Genomic DNA, 20,000 nt, shown 5'->3' with positions numbered 1-20,000 from the left:
GCGCAGTTTAAAATGTGAAAGACGGGTGGATGAAAGGAGCAGCTCTTGATCCTCACAGATGCATAGAGAGTGATTAGAGAGAGCAAGCGCACCTTCTGTGACCCTTGACCTGCTGGCATTAACTGTAATGATATCAGTAAGAGGGACGGCATTGTGCGGCTAACAGATGTGTTTGGCTGGCTAATGATGAAGACAGGAGCACACGTCTTTCTCTACTCTGTGGACGGCGGACTAGCTTACAGGGAGCTTCAGTCGTGGCTCTCTCCTTTGACACCAGAGAGCAAAATGATGTCAAAGTTCTGCAGCACTAATGGCTCACAGTGCCTTTCAGTTCTGTATATCCAGATTTCAAAAACTACGGGTGACTTTGGTTTTAATGGTTCGGGAGCAAACTGACAGTGTGGGTGCATCAACAAGCAACGGGAGCAGATCATTGACTCAACTGACTGCTGCAGTTTCAACAGAGTGACAAGGAAATGTTATACATCAGTACATGTGACGTTCTTTATGCATTTACCGCTGCTGTATTAGTACTTTGCTACATACTGAGGAGAGAGAAGGTTTCATTGCTACTGGGAGTCAATTATGTTTTATTCAAAAAGGCCACTAGGTGTCCCCAGTTCTGTTTTTGTGGGGGTATCAAGATGTGAAGCGTCCAGTTGTTCAGACAGGAAAGACGCTGGCTTTAATTGAACACGAATAGTGATCACAGATTGAACGCTCACTTCTTAAATCTAACATGTTTTTTGTGTGAGTTACACACGTCAGTCTCAATTCCTGTGGCTTCCTGCCGATTCTGGCTTTTGTGTTCTAATCTGTAGCATATCTGCTGTCGGCTTCCCTTTCCCCTCAGTTTAATGCACAAAAAATGACGTCAGCATGACTGTAGGTCAGATTGACTGTCTGTTTATCTGGAACATTATTTCACATATTAAGTTTTATCGTCATTTGGGATATTTTGTTTAATTTTTGAATCCTTTAAAATGCCATAAAACATGATCTATCCCATACGCACAATATGCTCCAAACGACACATTTACCTTAAATCTTTGGCCCATTTTAAAGACTATGGCTATTTATTTAATCATCCCATTTTTTTTTTCACCATAACCTTCCTAAGCATCAGTATGAAATTGTTATAAAGAGTTGTACTAGCAGTATATTTAGCAGTATCACTCATTACTTAATACTAGTGTCAGAGTAGTACTGTTTAATCAAATGTATGCAGTTGATATATGGTTTGCTACTTGCAAGCAGGTTTTAACACACACACACACACACACACACACACACACACACACACACACACACACACACACACACACAATAACAAACTCGCTCACCTGAAACTCATCAAAACACAACAGGCAAGTTTCTTTGCTGATCTCCATGGCAACCGGTGATATGGGGTCGTAGGTGAACATTTTCCCTAGCCCGCGTTTTGGCAGGCTTTGTTTCCTCCGATGGATCCCTTTAAGCAGTACACAAACGTCAGGCACATCTTAAAGCACACCTGCATCGGCAACCCAAAACCCAGTGACAATACTGAATAAAGCGGTAATTTCACTTGTATGCATAATGGTAGACAATTAGCAGGAGGGCTTCAGGACAAACAGAGGGATATAAATATAGGATCTCCAGCGCTCGAGGAGTCATTAACTTCCATAAAGTCAAGCCAGCAAATCTTCAGCAGTTAGCGCTGTGGAGTGGGAGGATAATACTTACTTTTGTGGATGTCCAACATGAAGCCATTGAAGTGGACTCTCTTTTTACGAGTGTTCTCCACATGGGAATAAAACATATCCATGAGCATGGTCTTCCCTGTGCCTGAGAGGGATTCAAGAAAAAGCAATTATTCTAACTTCTTGTAGAAGAATTAAAATACCATGGTAATGTTTATTGATTTATTTTGTGATCCTACCAACATCTCCGTAGATGTAGAAGCCTTTGGGTGGTGGTGATGATGGAGAGGGTTCCTCCTGTTGGGGAGAAAGAGGGAAAAAAAATGAGGATGTGACAAAAGTATGTTTGTTTTACATCAAATCTTTTAACAGCTGCTTGTCACCATAAACAACGATGCACAGCAGTTCACCATAAATCACGATGGTTATTCAAAATGAATTCCTGATTTAAAAAAAAAAAGAAGCACAAAACACTATAGCTGGTGACCTACATAAACTTCGTTATATTCATTAACATATAAGACTGATCCATCGTTTAATAAACAAAGTATGCTGAGGCATTAAGCCACCACTACAGTGTGAGGTTTCACATTCTCCAGACTAGCCCACTGCAGGGGAGGAAGACAAAGGGGATCTAATCAACAAGACAAGCCAGGGTTCCCACGAAAGAAAAGCATCATCAGAGGAACAATGGGGGGATTTGTCAGACAAAACGGAGAGGACTGGATGAGGCTCCATACGAGATGGAGTGGACTTGTCTGTGCAGCCTGTTTAGCGCTGCTAATTGTGATACGGTACTGTTGCATTGAGGTGCTGCTGGAAGTCATTGTGCTGCCTGCCTCCTATCATCAAAAGGTCCTTGCTTTAAAAAAAAAAAAGAAAGAAAAAAAAACGTCTTCTGTGTGACCAAGCTGAGAAAATCAAGTAAAGCCAAATATCTGTAAAGCCATGTAAACACATGCGTCGTCAGTTGAATCGTGACATGTAATGATAACTTGGAGCATATTTGTATATAGGAAGACAAACGATAGATGTTTAATACAGGGTCTAACAACAGTGGGGTTGAGGATTGTCCATCTCTGTAACCGGGCAACGCCAAATAGCTTTGGAATTAACCAAGCGCTAAATAGAAAGGTTTGTCCTCTTAAAATTCAATTTAGCAACTATTTTATGGAGACGGTACCCAGGGTCCACCGCACAAGGAGCACTTGACTCTGGTAAATGCAGACAATGGCCAATTGAAAACCAAATGAAAAAAACAAACTTGTTACCCATCCTCTCTCTCTCTCTCTCTCTCTCTCTCTCTCTCTCTCTCTCTCTCTCTCTCTCTCTCTCTCTCTCTCTCTCTCTCTCTCTCTCTCTCTCTCTCTCTCTCTCTCTCTCTCTCTGCCCTCTCCCCCACTCCTCCCCTCAACCCCCTCCATCCCTCCATGTCGCCTGTTCTGTGCTGGAGTGAAATACTGGAGGAGCAACAAGCCTTTCCTGTCTGCTCTGGCATAACAGTGTGTGACTTCTCCCTGACTTCCCAAGCTGCCCTCTGGCATGGCGGGGTAATTGTCAGTGGTGGCTGGAAGCCATTCTGCCACGGAAGAGTGGAGAAGGACAAGGCTGTCCCACAGCCACTCTGTCTAGCTGAGCTCTGTGGCCCTTGTCTCACCTCCTGGAGGAGTGTATAGACTGAGTGGAAAGTTCACATGCAGGACATGGTAACTTTGGCTTAGAAATGACTTCGGGAAAAATGGCGTTTGAACATGTTTATCTACAGCCAGAGATGTCACGTCTCTCACTGAGAAGGTTACAGGAGTGATTGTAGGCGTCTACGTTAGGTCTGAGCGGTACAACTGTCCTGCTGGAGACCTCCAGCGTACAGGAGGACTCTGTGACGCAGGTCTGACTTGTAGAGAGTGGCTCCCTCTAAACAATGGCCCATTGTTAGCCGACCATCCGCAAAACCACGCCACATTGGGTCAATATTAAGTCAATTGTACTCTCCTCACAGACTTGGTCAGTTAGTGGGGACAATGGCGGCACTTCCAAAGAGAGAACAGACACCGAAAGGACAGTGGTATGACCTGATTCAAACCAGATTAATTGCATAAGTCCTCCAGTCAGTGTGTGTGTGTGTGTGTGTGTGTGTGTGTGTGTGTGTGTGTGTGTGTGTGTGTGTGTGTGTGTGTGTGTGTGAGAGAGACAGAGCAAGAAATAAGGTGCAAGTGGAGAGAGGGGGGGGCGGGGGGGGGGGCGGTGGTGTTGATAGCCTAACACCAAAGTATTTGTCAGAGTCCCGAATCAAAAGCAAAAAGGACAAGAATGGCCCAGACAATGGGGATCCCCTCATTACTGCATGGAGATGGTGAGAGACTGAGAGGAGTGCCGGGACGGGCCCAGCGGGAGGTCTGCCCCGCTGCCTTCCAAAATCTCCGCCTAACCCTATTTGTCTGTGCCAGCCAAACCAACAAAACAACTCCCACCACCAAATACTAGACAGTCAGCTCCCCTGACCTAAAAACAACAACAGCCCCCTACATTACGCCGTTCCAAAACTCACATGCACACAATACACTTCCCAGACCCCTACCCTCCCTTTGACCCGAGCCCCATGGCCGCCGTCAGTGGTACAACTGGAGTACAGTGCAGTGGACTCTGCGGAGACCTTTTTCACATGTTGGACGTCAAATGAGGCTTCACGACAGAAAGGGAGTCCAGATGCCACACTGTAAAGGACTCGCAAACAAATTCATGCTGCCGTGCAAATTATGAACGTATTGTAATCACTCACTATTTTCACCTTTCAACAGTTTGTTGTGTCACAATTCTTAGTAATTAATACTCAAAAATCCCATAAAAGGAAAAAAAAATGTCTCGACAGCATGAACACTACTTTTTGCTTTATGTTCAAACAATGCCAAATATCAATGACTCAGAAGTACCCAAAATCTCAAGCGACTACTTCTATTGAGTGTATATTATGTAGAGAATAGTGAACGAGTGAATGGGGGCATGATTTCAGACATCGCACTAGTCGAGAGCATGGCGGTTAATTATTGAACTGGAAATAGTAGATTGACGATACAAAACCCCACTCAAAGGTCTACTTACTGGCTTTTTTTTCCTCATCATTTCAACCACATCACATGGTCTTTGTGAGGGGCTGGAGTTTGCTCAGTTGTCACATTGATGGATCTGTTGACGTATACAGGTCCAGATGTACATACATGACAAAACTCCGCCCACCGATGAAGACCATATCATACGGTTGAAACCCTCTGGAAAAAAAAGCGAGTGGAGTTGAGTCTGGATTGTTTAGTCAAAGCTCGAGTCTTGATCATATAGACCTGCTGGTCTTGTATTAATTGGTGTAATCTGCAAATACTCCCTCTCCCACATCAACTATTACAGAGCATTGAGTTTATGTTTGGAGAATTCCTGCACAGAAATGAAGAACTTGTTGCTCTGGGAGAATTTGGAGACGGTGTGTTCAAAATGTTTCATTGAGCTCATTGTAGCAAATGAAATTAGGCTAAATCAGAGTGAGGCACCCGGTCGTTGTATATCATGGCCGTTAGGTCTCTGCTGTGGTCTTCATCAGTTGTTGTTCATTTTGAAGACCAGAACCATGTCAAATATCTAGCAAAAAGGAATAATCTATACAGACTTAAATTAAGCTAAACTACTTTGATGTAGTACTGTTTAGTAAGAATCATGCATGGTGTTCATGACAAATAACATAAAACACCTTTTTATAAACAAAGTTCATTGTATGTTGTGGAATATAATTTGTTGAGATGAGTACATGTTGAGGATATATTTATCAGACCATGTACAACCACACTGGTAACACTTTCTATGTCTATAATACATACTTACCATGCACTATGACCTGCTTATAATACTGTGTGATTATAGTTATAAGAACTCAGAAATATGCATATGCGTTTTATTATGACTTATAAGGTAAAGTGTCACTCACTGACACTTTTTTTTTTGCAAGGATCATAGTGTATTATAATTTCCATAGTTGTAATACATTATAAACTTTTTATAATGCATTATAACAGTGATTATAATCATTACGGTGTGATTATACGTTATTCATAGTGGCCATTGTTCGCTTTAAGTTAACTACAGATGTATTGCACATTATGTGTTGTTCATGTTTCCCGTTACATGAAGCAAACAGAGTAACTTATAATGACATTATAATTATAATGCATTATCAGTATGTTTATAATGCATTATAAACATGGGCGTCACAGAAGGTGTCACCATAACTCCTTTACCTTAGTAGCAGATCCACCGCCTTTGTGTTCAGCTGTTGTAGTGCGGGGGTCTCTATCATCTTTAGAGTTTAAGTAGACGCTGTTACTGTAGTTCTTCAGGGTGTGCTGCAGCAGAGACAGCTGCTGGAGAACATGTCTTTGCTGAGCATCTTTCCTCAGGGAGCCACGCTGAACTAGGCGACCATAGTGTCCACTGAAGGCACAAGCATCTGCTGCTGGAGACTCAGAGGAGCGGGAGGATGCGGATGAACTGCAGCTCCTCCAAGTAGCGTAACCTTGAAGCGTTACAGCAAAAAGCATTCTTACACACAGCTTACAAACATACCTTGAGTCTACATACGCCGTTAGATGCAATGCAACCGTGACTGGAAAGAGAGGGCGCTACAGTAAAGTGTGATCCGAAGGTTATGGGCGATGTAGTTACCTAAGAAGACAGGGTTTAATACACGAGATCTCCCACATTCTGACTACCACACACCTACAGTAGAACTGAAAGACACGCACCGTTTCCGGAGCAAATTGCTGACAGTCGGCACATTTTCTTTGAGGTCAGAAAACTGCTTCTTTGAAAAACAAATATTGAGTATCTGACGGCTGCGGGGGCCGTGTACGCCGCCATGATGTTTCAAAACGCTCAAAACTTTATTGACAATCATTTGACAGAGCTAAACCACATGACAAGCGTGGCATGTCTTGAATACGTTTAGTCAGAGATAACAAATGTCCTACTGATTTATTTCAATTCAAGCATGTAAACTATGAGGAATAAATCCGCCATTTAATAAGTAAATACATGACGAAATGGTAAATACATGAAATAATAACGTAAGACATGTAGAAATAAAAGCCTTACTTATAAAATAACCCATAAATGGGCATGTTTATATATTATGTACTTGTTTATTAATACGATTATATATTCTGCTTGTCGTTTTCTAAGTGACGTGTTTTATTAATAAGCAATATATTGAGTATTAAGTCCAGAAGCACTTCAATTATGTCGATCTTAGCTGCAATTACTTTACATTGCGACGTACTCTTGGTCCGACTATAGACTTAAAACAATTGAAGTTATGTATATCCTCCAAAAAGTGTGATTATGGCCAATGTGCTGTCTGGCGGGTTGTAAACAAACCGAGTGTCTGTTGGCCGAGGAGCGTCAGCTGAACCTCAGCTGATCGGAAGTGCAGCGCGCTGGCCTTTCAAGCTCGCGATAGTGAGGCACAGAGCAATACCGGAAGTCTCCTCATTAGCCTTCAACATCAAAGTTACTCTTGTACTTTTTAGATGTGTTAGCGTTTTAATCGCGTTGGAAAGTACATATATAATATATGGCATCTGTAAATACAGGTATTTGTATATTATTATGCACTTTACCGACTTCATTTCTTATTACGCGGAAATAACATCCGCCACATGTTTTATTTTGAAGGTCACCAACGGGATGTAACTATTTGTATTCTGGCTAACTTAACTGATTATTCCAGCTGCTCGAAGGACGGGGAGAAATGGCTGATACCATAGCTGACACAAGACGGCTCTTCTCTAAGCCTCAGAACTTAAATGATGCTTATGGACCCCCAAGTAACTTTCTAGAGATTGATGTGAGCAACCCTGAGACCACCGGGGTCGGCAGGACCAGATATACCACGTATGAAGTCAGACTGAAGGTGAGCCTGCAGTAACAAGTGCTAATGACGTTAGCCGTAAGATAGCTACCTGAGCTACCTAACGTTTTTCCTGCAGTCAAAAAAAGTAATGACTTCTTGACATCAGGTTCACTGCTGTCAAAAAGACGTGCACGTAATAACGCTGTCGATATTTAAATGTGTGAATGATTATCAACGAAAAGTCGGCGTTTAGTGCGAAACGAGTTAGCCAACGTTAGCAAGTGGGCTAGTAGTTCGTTAAGCTAGCTAGCACTGGTTAGCTCGCTGGCATTAACGAGTTAACGTTAGTTACTGATGTTAGCGATGGCTCGACGTTATTTGACTAAACGTTTTAGGTAATCGAGGGATTTAGACAACAATTTCAACAACTATAAATACTTAACTATAGTTTTCTTTACTGGTAACAGACATGTTGTTATAGCTCTGCTAATGAAGGGAATTTGTTTACATTAGCCTCAAGTGTTTTTCCACAGTGTCGTGCCAGTGCAGCTGTTTTACCAATTCACACAAGTCACATGTCTTCAAATAAAAGTTATACAGCCCATGCAGCAAGCTGAATAAACGATGATGAAATGACTCCTCCTATAAGTTGGAGCCTTCCCGAACAGAGGAGTTGAACTACAGCCACACCCCATTTTCTGACTGCAAAGAACAGATAACAGAATTGTTACACTTGATGTTCAAACCTAAAAGGCCTGTATGACCAAATGCCCTGCTTGCTCCTTCCATACACATGTGCTGTTATTTTATAGGAGATGCTGGTAGGTTTAAGAATGCTTTAGTTTGTGCTGACTTTACTGGTTATTCATTGAAAGTCATCCAAAGTAGTGGGCCAAAGGGGAACACAACTTAGCAAGTCAGCTTCTCTGGAACTGTAGGCAGGATGTATTCTGCTGCCGGATCGTTTCCAGTCTCTCCCACCCCCCCCCCCCCCCCCCCCCCCCTCCTAACACATTTCCTTCCTCCTACTCTTTTGAAGAACTTGTAGTGGAGAAGAAATGCTTTTCTTCTTAGTTCCTACCATCCATAGTTCAACTCAAAATACTTACATTTCCACGAGGAACTAAATTTGGGCAGTGGAAAAACTTTTACAATATACATAGAAACAAGAAAAAGAATACTACCAAATCCACAAAAGCTAAGGATAAAAACATGGAGTAAAAGCTGGGGGAAGTAGTAATGTAATAGTGTTACAGTGCAGTAGTATTACTGCTGATGTCTGCATGTGCATTCCTGTAAAGAAGCATGTGGGTCTAAATGCTTGTGTATGCGTTTGACTGTTGGCTTACACTGTCCAGAAGTTTGGCAATATTGAGCAACCAGGAAGGAGAATGACGGTTGGACATTCTTGACTATTGCAAAACACAGATCCTGTATATTTGTTGATGGTTTCATATGTCAATGATCATACTAAATAAGTGAGAAAAAAATACCATCTAAAGTTCCACGTGCTTTTGACCATATCGCACAGTCTAGACCTAGAACCGAGAGGTTTTTTTTCACCTGCTGATTCCAAGGCCAAGAACGAATTATCGAGCTTAAATTAGGCGTCGATTCAGCGCTCAGCTATGATATGATCAGCTGTGAGACTCTTTATCCAATAGGTTGCCAACACAAACATACGAGGAAGTGGCGTGATTATCTTTGTAATGGCACCATTTTCAGGACTTGACAAAAAAAAAAAATCAAAGACATTTCTTTTTCCATCATGTCTGTCACCAAATATAATGTTGCATAAATGAAGCCATTCCAGGACTCTACTGTATGCACTTTTAACGCTGTGTTGAGTCTGAAATTGTCAGGTAGTCACTAATCACATCTGATTGCCCAATCTCTTATCTTTAAGTTGTCATTTCAGTTGACTGACACCCCTGTAGTTAGTGGCCTGAAGTATTTCTATCGGTGAGCAGCTCTGAAGTATTTATAGTTTCACTTTACCTTAAAGAAACGGGTCGAGGGAAGAGAAGCCGTCTCCAGGCGTTAGCGTTGAATATAAGGCTACTGTACTTGATTAGCGTGTAATAATTAGCATATGCGTGTAATCACCATTATTGTGCACCTCATAGCCCTGCGTGACCCTGCTTTGCATAAGACCACAGAAGAAGCGGCGCATCCCTCACTTCTCAACAAACGTGGTGTCAACTTTGCTTTGCGTCTCTCCTTCTCCTTTCTTCAGCTTTCTTTAGAAGCGTTTTACTCCAGCGCGCTAAGAGCGTTAGCCACAATGCCTCGGCCTGGAATGCATAGACTACGCTTTTGCTTTTTTTTTTCTTATGATATTTAGAAACTTTAATTCTATCGCGGCATTATGCTCGACAGTTTCTGTTTATAACTTGTTCCCTTGTCTGCTGTTCCCACTGCTGTCCTGCTATCCACCTCAGAAATGGAGAGAGCCCTTGTGGCCGCACTGAGAGAGTCTCTCTAATCCCCTCATTGAGAGAAGAGAAGAATGAAACGGGCCAGGGTGTGGGGGAGCTGGAGTTTATTCCCCATCCTTACTCCCCGTCCCCCCCACCCATGGGAGGCAGAAAGCCACCCCCTCACCAGCCTTCATCCCATTGCCCACTTATCCCATTTCACTCCAGCTGTGTGCGGTCACTTGCCTCGTTCGTAATCTGTTACTGAAGCCCCTTTGGTAGCCGTATGTGGATGAATGTATAGTGGAGACACCACAGCAGAGGCTTATTCCTGCGATGAACTTATAACGTTTAGTTTGACTATATTTCATTTCAATGTCAGTTTATGCGTTTGACTCGTTGGCAGCGTTTGAATGTTCTGCAGGTTGGTGGTGAAATCTAAAGATGGGTTGTCGTGTGAGAAGTTCAACCGGTTGCAGTGATGCAGGTTCACCGTCGCTTGTTGACATCAATGGGATTAATCTACTTATTTCAGTTTTTAAAGAAGTGGAAGCGAAGTTCGTAGTGAAAGGAGGCGTATATCCCATTTTGCCTGAGCAGACTCGTAATGTCCAGAGTCGTGCTGAAACAATGGATTTTTGTTCTCGCCTAAATCCCTTCGTTTTAAGCGTCGTTTCTTAAATGGTTCCGCAGGAAGCCGGTGTCTTTTGTTTTCTTTCTTTTCTGCCATTGCACACGTTTGTCATGTTTCTAATGGACGGAGATATTCTGCAGAGTCCTATCTTACCACTTTAATGTATTTCTTTTTGGTGGTATCTGGTTTGAGAGGACCCCCTGAAGCAGCATACTGTATTTGTTTGGACCCTCAACAAACAGAGTGTGTGTGTGTGTGTGTGTGTGTGTGTGTGTGTGTGTGTGTGTGTGTGTGTGTGTGTGTGTGTGTGTGTGTGTGTGTGTGTGTGTGTGTGTGTGTGTGTGTGAGAGAGAGAGAGAGAGTGGGAGGAGGGGTTGTTGGGTATTATCAAAATGTCTTGTCTTTAGCTGGTTCCCATCTCATCCAGAGAGCACATTCAGGGGAGCAAACTTTGGGATCTCACTTTGTTTATGGATTGGAGTACATAAAAGGCCTCTTACAGCTCTGTCGCTCACTCTCACTCAGTCTTCTACCCCTCCTCTTCTCTTCTCCCTCTCTTTCTTTCTCTTTTCCATTTGGGCTATGGGGCGGGCGCCTTTGGTCATTAATAAAATGGGGAGAGATGGGGAGTGTGTGTGTATGTGTGTGGGGGGGGGGGCTTGTCAGGCACAGTCAAGTGTAATCCAAAGTCTACAGCATCCTCTTCGACAACTATTTTAATGGAAATAGGGAACATATTGTATCAAGGCTACCATATCCTACTTGAAATGACAGTATCAAAAGTGGGAGTTGATACTATGGCAACAAAGCAGCTTTTCGCCAGCTCGGCAAGTCGGAGAGAGAGAGGGAGAGAGAGAGAGAGAGGGTAGGCTGTAAGGCCGTAGGAGCCGGCGAGCGAGTGAACGAGTGAGAGGCTATATGGAAAGGCGAGAGCAAAAGACCAAGCCCCAACGCTTTTGTTCCCGGCCCCCCCCCCCATTTTGGAATATGATGCAATGAGACGGTATTATGTTGCCACTTTTTTTTTATGCTATTCTTCTGAAAGGAGAGTATATGGGAGGGGTAAGAAGAGGGCATGGGGGAGGTTTAGGATGCACACACTCAAACTTGACTTAATCCATCCTGCTAAAAGCTAATGCATGGTGGCCTTGAACTGTTCTCTCAGGAGATGAGTGATCTTTGTCCCGTCTCTCCCTCTTTTTCTGTCTTGCTGTTTTTTAAGGGGCTCTTTTCAGCCCAGTTTCAATGAGCCGAAGGTATTGTATCGCACACATTATGAGTCGCATGCTCTTCCTATGGAGCGTAGATTGCACCCTGTACACTCCTAATGGAAAGTGAAGCTAGAAGGTTTACTTTGAAGGAGGTTCATCTAGCTTTATGGTCCTTTTTTTATAGAAAAAAAATAAATACTACAGCATCTTTTTAAACCTGCTTTTAACATGACCATTAATTACTTATTTGGGTGTTTGGATGTTGCATTTTTTGTCCCTTCAGTTAACTTGATGTCTTTCACTGTCCTGTCCTTCCTCTTTCATGTTTTATTCTCTCCTGTAGAAAGTGAGAGAGCTGAAGTGTGCCCTTTTTTTTTTAGACAATTAATGAAATCCTAAAACCTGGCTGGTGATGTGGGCTGGTCCCACCTCCCAATCACTGCAGGGGCCAGTAAGTTGAGACGCCCGAGGCCCTCACCTTTAACCAGCCGTGAAGAAAAAAAAGACCCCGCCGTGGAAACCTTATCTTTGACTCGTAGAGCTCTCACGCACCGCCTCTTTCAGTGTGTGTGTGTGTGTGTGTGTGTGTGTGTGTGTGTGTGTGTGTGTGTGTGTGTGTGTGTGTGTGTGTGTGTGTGTGTGTGTGTGTGTGTGTGTGTGTGTGTGTGTGTGTGTGTGAGAAAGAGAGCGAGACCTCTCATTTTTCAGTTCTGTCGTTTTCGTTCCTCCCCTTGTCCTGCAAGGCCAATCTCTTAATCACAGGGTTTGAGAGGGCGAGAGGATTGAAAGGCCAGGTGACTTTTCTTTCCTTACACTCTCACTGCTAGCTTCATTGTGTGTGTGTGTGTGTGTGTGTGTGTGTGTGTGTGTGTGTGCACAAACAGGCTTGAATGCCACGGGCTATTATATTTACATTGTTAACTGTGTGACTGGTCAAACCTCACACTTAACACCTGTGCGTGCGTTCTCCATGTACGTTCAGTGTGTGTGTGTGTGTGTGTGTGTGTGTGTGTGTGCGTGTGCGTGCGCTGCTTGCGCATGGTCGGGTGTTTTTCTGTGTGCACATGATGGGATTAGAGTCACGGCGGTGGCAGATTACCTGTAACTGTGATCTGTTGTGGTGGGGATTAACTTTGCGGCGCTCCATGCTGTGAGGTAACATGACGCAGCGGGGACAGGCCGCGGCGAGAGGAGAAGTGGAGTTAATGCCGCAGCGCTGGGGGTGATAAAGCTAAGATAATCCACTTCTCCTGTGACCTGAGGAGGAGTGAGGGGGCTCACTGACAACTTCACCTGGGGAGAACTTGAAACAAGTGGGGAAAGGGAGGTTTCCAGCGCTGGTGAGTCACATGAAAACACGGTTCACAAAAAAGATACCGGATACAAAATAATGTCGAAAAATAGCTTTGAGGCTGGGTGGTGGTGGTTAAGAACAAAGCTTGTGTCACGGGGTCACAGTAAGCACTGAAGTTAGCGCCTCATTAACTAAAGAGTTTGTAAAGCAGATTTTGAAATCAGGTGGTGTCACATACACGGGTAACGTAACGATCAGCTTTCACAGCACACAAAGCACGAGAAAAGTAAATAACGGTGAATCACAGGAGTCATGAAGGGACAAGGGAACGAACTACACTTCATCTCAAAGTGCTTCTCTGTCACATGAATCCAATCTCATAGAAACACAATGTATCATTTGTCATGAGTTCTCTTTAAAACAAACCTCTAAACACTTACAGATTCACCCTCGTGGACAAAATAATAGAAACACCTGTAAAAACAACGCAATGCAAATGAAGAGCCCCACAAACTACGTCCTCCACATGATATCTATATATATATATATATATATATATATATTGCAGGACTGTTGCACTGTATTAGTTTTAGCGAGGTGTTACCTGAGTGTATACTGTGACATGAACCAGGGTTCTCTCTCAATGATTTAAAATATGTTTTACAGTCAAACATGCAATAAGTCGGTTGAAAGGCAGCCCTTCGTTTTTTTTTTTCCCTTTCCTACTAAATCTGGGGTAGGGTCCATCATTTTTTGAATTTCTGAAGAGAGGACAGAGCAAAGAGAGGGAATAAAACAAACGCCTGCATTTTCCCCCATTGAAACGCCACAAGAGGAGTCTCAAGGGCAGAAAATCTGACTTATTATCGCAGAGCAAGGGAAATAAAGAGGAAAAAGACTGAATGGGAGAGACCATGAGAGTGAAAAGACCACTCCTGCTCTCCCTCCTCCTCAATTAGTCCTGCACAGACCAGATGAAGCTCCCGAACCCCTCTAGTTTCTCTGCTCTTCCTTTATGACCACGTACAGCCCCCCCCCCCCCCCCCCCCCCTCCTTTTGTTCAGCCATTTACTCAGCCTTCTAGTTAACTCTCTACTGCACACAGTCAGTCGCTCATCGATCAGCCTGCAGCTCACACCGTATTCCTGCTGCATCTACTTGCTCAATTGATTTGCTCTCGTGATTCCTTCTTCCATGAATTCTGACCTTCTGTGAATGTGGCCTGCCAATGAAATGCTCATTCACCCCCCCCCCCCCCCCCCCTTTCCCCCCTCCCCCCTCCCCTTGTTTGTGCATTGTCATGGGATGGCCGTGTGCTGTTGGGACTATTGAAGAGGTTTGGCATTGTGCTGTAATGTGCTGTTTGCTCAATGTTCCGTCAATGTCGAAACATCTTGCCCTTCTAATATGAAATTCACTCTCAAGTGTTTGTCAACAGCAGCTTAGCATTATGCACACATCTGCGCTGTGGTGTACAGGAACACACACAAAAATAGCAACGACAAAAAGAATTGGAGTGCGATAGACCTTGGTGAGCAAAACACAAGTGAACTTTTCAATTTTTGGTTCAGTTTGGATGTCTTTTTTTTTTTTTTTTTTTCTTTTGGGAACAACTGATGTTGAATAAAATGACTTGAACGGATTATCAAAATAGTTACTTATTCGTTTTTTTGTTGATCATTGACGCTCTAAAGGCAAGTATTGATCATTTCATTATATTGACGCACCAATATGTTACCGAATGGGATTTAAAGCGCCGGCTGAACGTAACCATCTCTGTCATTTCTTGAAAAATGTAATTCTTCCATCTGCAGGCAAAAGGAGAACGCGTCGGTACATCCAGGCAACACTTAAAGGACGCGGCTGTATAGCGATTTGCCAACTTGTGTGCGTTTCGTGTGTCCACAGACCAACCTACCGATCTTCAAGCTGAAGGAGTCTAGTGTACGGAGGCGCTACAGCGACTTTGAGTGGCTCAGAGCAGAGCTGGAGAGGGAAAGCAAGGTGAGCCGTTGAGGTGAACTCGACGCAAAGCCTCTCGAGCACTTGGCTTATTAAATCAGCGTTAGACGTTGATCACATGTGCAATGCTTTTGTATGCGAGAGGAAGTTGTTCAAAGATCTTTGTTTTAAAGATCTGAATGTGGTCTGTGTCCTTTGTCCCTTTAGAAATAAAACGGTACATGATCGCTACAGGCTCACACTCGTTAATAATAAGTCACATATGCCCGTTTAGCTGCTGTCGTATGATTTTCTGCGGATGCTCTTTTATCACAGGTGGTCGTCCCGCCTCTCCCGGGAAAAGCTCTTTTCCGGCAGCTCCCGTTTCGAGGGGACGATGGGATATTTGACGACTCCTTCATAGAAGAGCGGCGACAGGCTCTGGAGCAGTTTCTCAACAAGTAAGCCTTTCCACGTCTTCCTCCGCTGCTTTGCCACGAGCTTAAAACTATTTATTCCTTCAATTTGTTTTCTTTGTAGCTGCAGTTGTTTGCAGCTCTGGCCTTTTTTTTTTTTTTTTTTTTTAGTGAGTTCTTATTTTACCTCTCAAGAACAATAAAACACTTTGTGCAATAAGTGGATTCAACTTTTCCACTTCTCTCCATATTGTTAACAAACTGAGCCGGCAGAGACGGACGGGTCTTCTTTCCCTCACTATCCTCCTTAATTCCCCGTTATAATTACCTCGCAAAGGACAAGAACGACCAAAGAGGACTCAAGTGTGCACCCCCACAACATCATTTATTTTTTTTTTGTTTTATTGTTGATGTGTAATTTATGATAATTGCAGCTCAAATTACAGCGCGTGGTTCCGTTGGATCGCGTGTGTACCTCTGCTTATTTTTGATCCAGCGCGTCCTCGTTTTCAGCTGCGGAACAATAAAAGTTACAGTGTGATTGTAATGATTTGCTTTGATTGCAGACTTGGCCATTATCTTTGTTTCATGTGCAAATGCGTCAATGTTTCCTTTCGGAATATTAAGTGCTCAAAGACAGTTGAGAAAATTAAAATCCATAAATATGTTTTTTGAGGAAGATGAGAATGTGTTGGTAATTAAGACCCCCCCCCCCCCCCTCCTCTTGCTTCCTATGAATGAAACGCTGCTGTTGATCATATCATTGTTCAGACTTAATACTGCCCGACGTGGCTCGCAGCATTGTTTAATCTGTGATTGAGAGCATTGTGCAGAGGGAATCTTTTGGAATGGTAAACGCGATTGTCGCCGTGAAACAAATGAGAGGGAGGAGAGGAGATAAGCATCAGGTTTTGATTAGGCTAGTCAAACGTAATTCATGCTTCAGGTACAGAGGAAGGGCTTCCAGCCCTACTTCAAAAAGCAAGCAGTGTCTTGACATTTCAACATGCTTCAGCTGCACCTTGCCCTCGATGTCAACGTCTCCATTTCCAAAACCCATTAAAACAGGGTATGCCTGGGGAGCCGGCATGATCTCTCCGGTGATTGCCCCGATTATATTCAACCACAGTCAATGCCTCCCCCGCTTCATTTGTCGCAAATATTTCCCGTTAGAGGTTAAGATGGATGCATACGTACAATGTCAATCATGTTGATCTGTTCTGAGGAATTTACCGTTTGGGGGGGAAAAAATGGGATGTTTTTAGGGTCTCAGGTGCGCTGGCTTGTTCTCGTTTAAAGCTGCGTCGTCTGAAGGGACATTCGGGGGGAAGCCTAATGTCAAAGTGTCTTTAACGGAGGACAATGCAGTGCCGGTCATACAGCGTTTTTCTGTAGGACTGGTAATGAAGGGGATTAAAGAAGGGCAGATTAATTTAGGTAAATCATAGGATGATAAAGACACGTTCACCAAAGCCTCGAGATAAACAAACCTTAAGTTGTGTGAAGGTCTTTGAGGCCCTGTACTGCTAATCCGTACGTATGGTCAAAGTTTTCAAAATGTCAGTGAAGTAACACGGTGACTCAGTCCACCATGCAGGCTTCATCACCGCTAACTAGATTTATTAATAACATATCGATTACTAAATATTGCAGAGATTGTAAGATAGGAGTTTCATTGTAGACGAGTGGTCGAGCAGAATCCCCTGTACAGCTGGAGACCTTTTATGTTTATGTCCCAAATCCATTCTGACCACCGACTCTCAGCAGCGTTTGAGTTGTTTGTGTTATTATGAAGACGGCAGAGTGACGCCAAGGATATAAGAGGAAGGACGTGCAACAAAGGTCCCTTGCCCCTATAGGCTACCAATGTGACGCTGTTCTCCCACAATGCTTTGCACAAAGGAAATGGAGAAAATAAAGAAAATAGTTCTCAGATAATAAAAATAACTAGTTCAGTTTTTGGAGCAACATTAACTGGCGGTATATTTTCATCTCTTGTATATTGACTGTAATACCGCTATAAAGAGAAGTATGCAGTACATACTGTCAACACTTAGCATGTAGTATTGATTTTGGTCACAGTGTTCATATCTACTCATACATTAGAACTTGCATCAGAGCAACAAGTTGTGCAGGTAGGTGTATGCATAGTGTCATGTGGATTTGAAACCGTGGAAGATGGATGCAGGACCTACCAACAGACCGCCCTCCGGTTACACTGTTAGCTCTATTCAGCACTGTTGCTGCTGTTAGCACTGTTAGCACTGCTAACCCTGTTAGCCAACATAGACAATAGATGCTGAATCTATACCCTGATCTTTGAATCCAGTAGTCCAATGCCCCCGTCGGTTCCTGTCCGTTCACGTGTGTCCTTGTGTCCAAAGGTACACTGGCGTCTCCCGGTCACCGAGCCTCGTCTCTGAACTCGTCGCTGTGGTTTCAAACCTGCCTTTTGCTCTCCTGTGTTTCAGAGTGGCAGGTCACCCTCTAGCTCAGAACGAACGATGCCTGCACATGTTTCTACAGGACGAGTCCGTGGACAAGAGCTACACCCCATCCAAAATCAGACAAGCCTGAAAGAAACAAAGACGGCTCTGCTTGGCATGGTCTGACTCGGTCCTACTCGGTCCAGCTCGGCCCGACAACCCAAAGCTCTCTTCACTGCTCCAGGTTTCTCTCAGACAATAAACATTTCAATGACAACTTCCCCTCCCCGCGCCCTCCGCCATACTATTGCTCTCTTCCTTTAGTTAAATTAGTGACCCTTATTGGTGTTTGTTTTCACTTTCTAATTGGAGTCAAGAATGTTTCGACACATAACTGTGGTTGACAGTAATTTATCGTAATTTCTTTATATGTCTGGAAATGCCACTAACATGGATATATTATGTATTTATCATTTAGCTATGTCTTGAATATATTCATTTATATAAAAACATTTAATGAGCGTTCTGTGTATGCAAAGCTCTTGAGTCAAACCCACAGAGTTTGCTATCATATATATATATATATATATATACATATATATATATATCCAATACTGGCATGTTGCGCACCATAATTAGCAACTAAACACACACACACACACACACACACGCACATACATTTGATGGGCCTTTACTCTCAAATCACACTTAGTTGATCCTCTCTCAAAAAGGAAGCATATGTGTGTGTGTCTCGACCAGCACCTGCCCAGTTATCACAATGATTTTCTAGTACGAAAGAAGTAATTTACACAGAGGGAAACTGCAGTATTTCTACTGGTTATATGCATTTTGAGATTTGTATACTGCTGTGCCATTTTTGTTTATTTTGAAGATTTTCCAATAAAATAGGTGAAATGTCTCCATGCATAATTACATGTGTTGATTTGGACTGTTGACATTTCAAACAAGCTGCCACAGCCATTGCAGCTAACCCCAGATGTATTATTACATGACTTTTTTTTTTTTAATGGATACATCATCTGTCATTTTCAAAGTTTAGGCATATGACCAATCAGAGTTCATTTAGACTGTCCTGAGTGATTATTTAGAGTAGGCTACTTCTACAGGGGAATCAGTAACCCTTCATAATAAGGGTGCAACACACATGCATAGGTAATCGCTAAGTAATGAATGACTCTTAATCATTTAATGCAAGATTTATTATGACCAAGTCAGACTTTACTGATAATATATAGTGATTGTTAATGTTAAATTTGCTTGGACCCCGAGGGCCTGATTAGCCTCTCTGAAAGCAAATCAGTACTTCTTCAAACTAACACTTTTGGTGAATTTACATGAACTATTTACTCTCTGTAGTCACTTCATTTGTGTGACACCCTGAGGCTTCTAAATGTGACAGAGTGAACATCGAGGCTGATCAAATGCATGGATCTGTTGTTGTTTTTTTTGTAACTTGGTTCCTGCTAATTTGGTGGCAGATAAATTAATGTCAACAAATCTTTTGAAGTTCTACATTGATAACAAGATGTCGATCTGAGAGGAGCTTCACCGTTACTATTCATCTGGTAGTTTTATATATGGAGGTTATTTAAGAGCAGTTTAATTCAGTGGGGTTTTTTTTATTCTCTCGGTTTCAACTCTAAATGGTTATAACTCCAAATATTTACAACAGAATAAAAACATCACAGGCCACAAAAACATTTTCCAAGTGCTGAATATTTTTATCCAGTGTTAGTGCCTAACTTCAAAAATTCGACCTAAAACAGCCTCAAACAGGACACACCGACACGAAAAAGGACAGTTACCACTTAAATACAGTCTTCAGATGAGTGTAGTTCTACAGTCAGGAGGCGATGCAAGTCTTTGTCCCCTTAATCTTCATAGAGTTCTTCTTCTTTGCCCCGTGCATTTGGTTTCAGCACCAGATCGAGGGACAGCGATTCACATCCCCCATTACGCATGCGTCATCTTTTTTTCTTTTCTTTTTTTTCTTTTGGTTTCCTCCATTGGGATTGATCACAGCAATAAAAAGACTGAATTGGTCGTCAAGCTCATTGGTCTCACAGAC

General features: G+C 42.9%; 2 protein-coding genes across 3 annotated transcripts in view; one reads left to right on the top strand and one right to left on the bottom strand.

The window, feature by feature from the left end:
• Window positions 1-6,581, bottom strand: part of afg1lb (AFG1 like ATPase b) — a 26,255-nt gene extending 19,674 nt beyond the window's left edge. For both annotated transcript variants that reach the window (XR_011103942.1, XM_068724593.1), the window contains exons 1-5: window positions 6,467-6,581; window positions 5,963-6,237; window positions 1,922-1,979; window positions 1,726-1,827; window positions 1,344-1,471 (exon numbers count right to left, since the gene is read on the bottom strand). Coding sequence is in view for 1 of the 2 variants with exons in the window: in XM_068724593.1 (XP_068580694.1) it covers window positions 1,344-1,471; window positions 1,726-1,827; window positions 1,922-1,979; window positions 5,963-6,237; window positions 6,467-6,581 (678 nt within the window). In the remaining variant the exon portion in view is untranslated. The remainder of the gene's footprint in view (window positions 1-1,343; window positions 1,472-1,725; window positions 1,828-1,921; window positions 1,980-5,962; window positions 6,238-6,466) is intronic.
• An 863-nt stretch (window positions 6,582-7,444) lies between these two features.
• snx3 (sorting nexin 3) lies at window positions 7,445-18,830 on the top strand. The gene is made up of 4 exons (XM_068724640.1): window positions 7,445-7,632; window positions 15,037-15,132; window positions 15,406-15,530; window positions 17,957-18,830. Exons 1-4 carry the CDS (start codon window positions 7,471-7,473, stop codon window positions 18,060-18,062), a joined length of 489 nt encoding a protein of 162 aa, XP_068580741.1. The 5' UTR covers window positions 7,445-7,470; the 3' UTR covers window positions 18,063-18,830.
• The last annotated feature ends 1,170 nt before the right edge of the window (window positions 18,831-20,000 follow it).

This window comes from Cebidichthys violaceus, unplaced genomic scaffold (genome assembly GCF_023349555.1).
Source record: "Cebidichthys violaceus isolate CVI_PGR_0920_01 unplaced genomic scaffold, fCebVio1.0.p SCAF_31, whole genome shotgun sequence".
In the NCBI taxonomy this organism is placed as follows: domain Eukaryota; kingdom Metazoa; phylum Chordata; class Actinopteri; order Perciformes; family Stichaeidae; genus Cebidichthys; species Cebidichthys violaceus.
The sequence above is the reverse complement of the archived record's forward strand: the minus strand, read 5'-3'. Positions and strand labels throughout refer to the sequence as shown.

Bases quoted from the DNA above. Each gene is read 5' to 3' on its own strand.
- snx3 (XM_068724640.1), top strand. From the start codon at position 7,471: ATGGCTGATACCATAGCTGACACAAGACGGCTCTTCTCTAAGCCTCAG. The intron at 7,633-15,036 runs GTGAGCCTGCAG...GTGTGTCCACAG, and splicing joins CGTATGAAGTCAGACTGAAG to ACCAACCTACCGATCTTCAA. The intron at 15,133-15,405 runs GTGAGCCGTTGA...CTTTTATCACAG, and splicing joins AGCTGGAGAGGGAAAGCAAG to GTGGTCGTCCCGCCTCTCCC.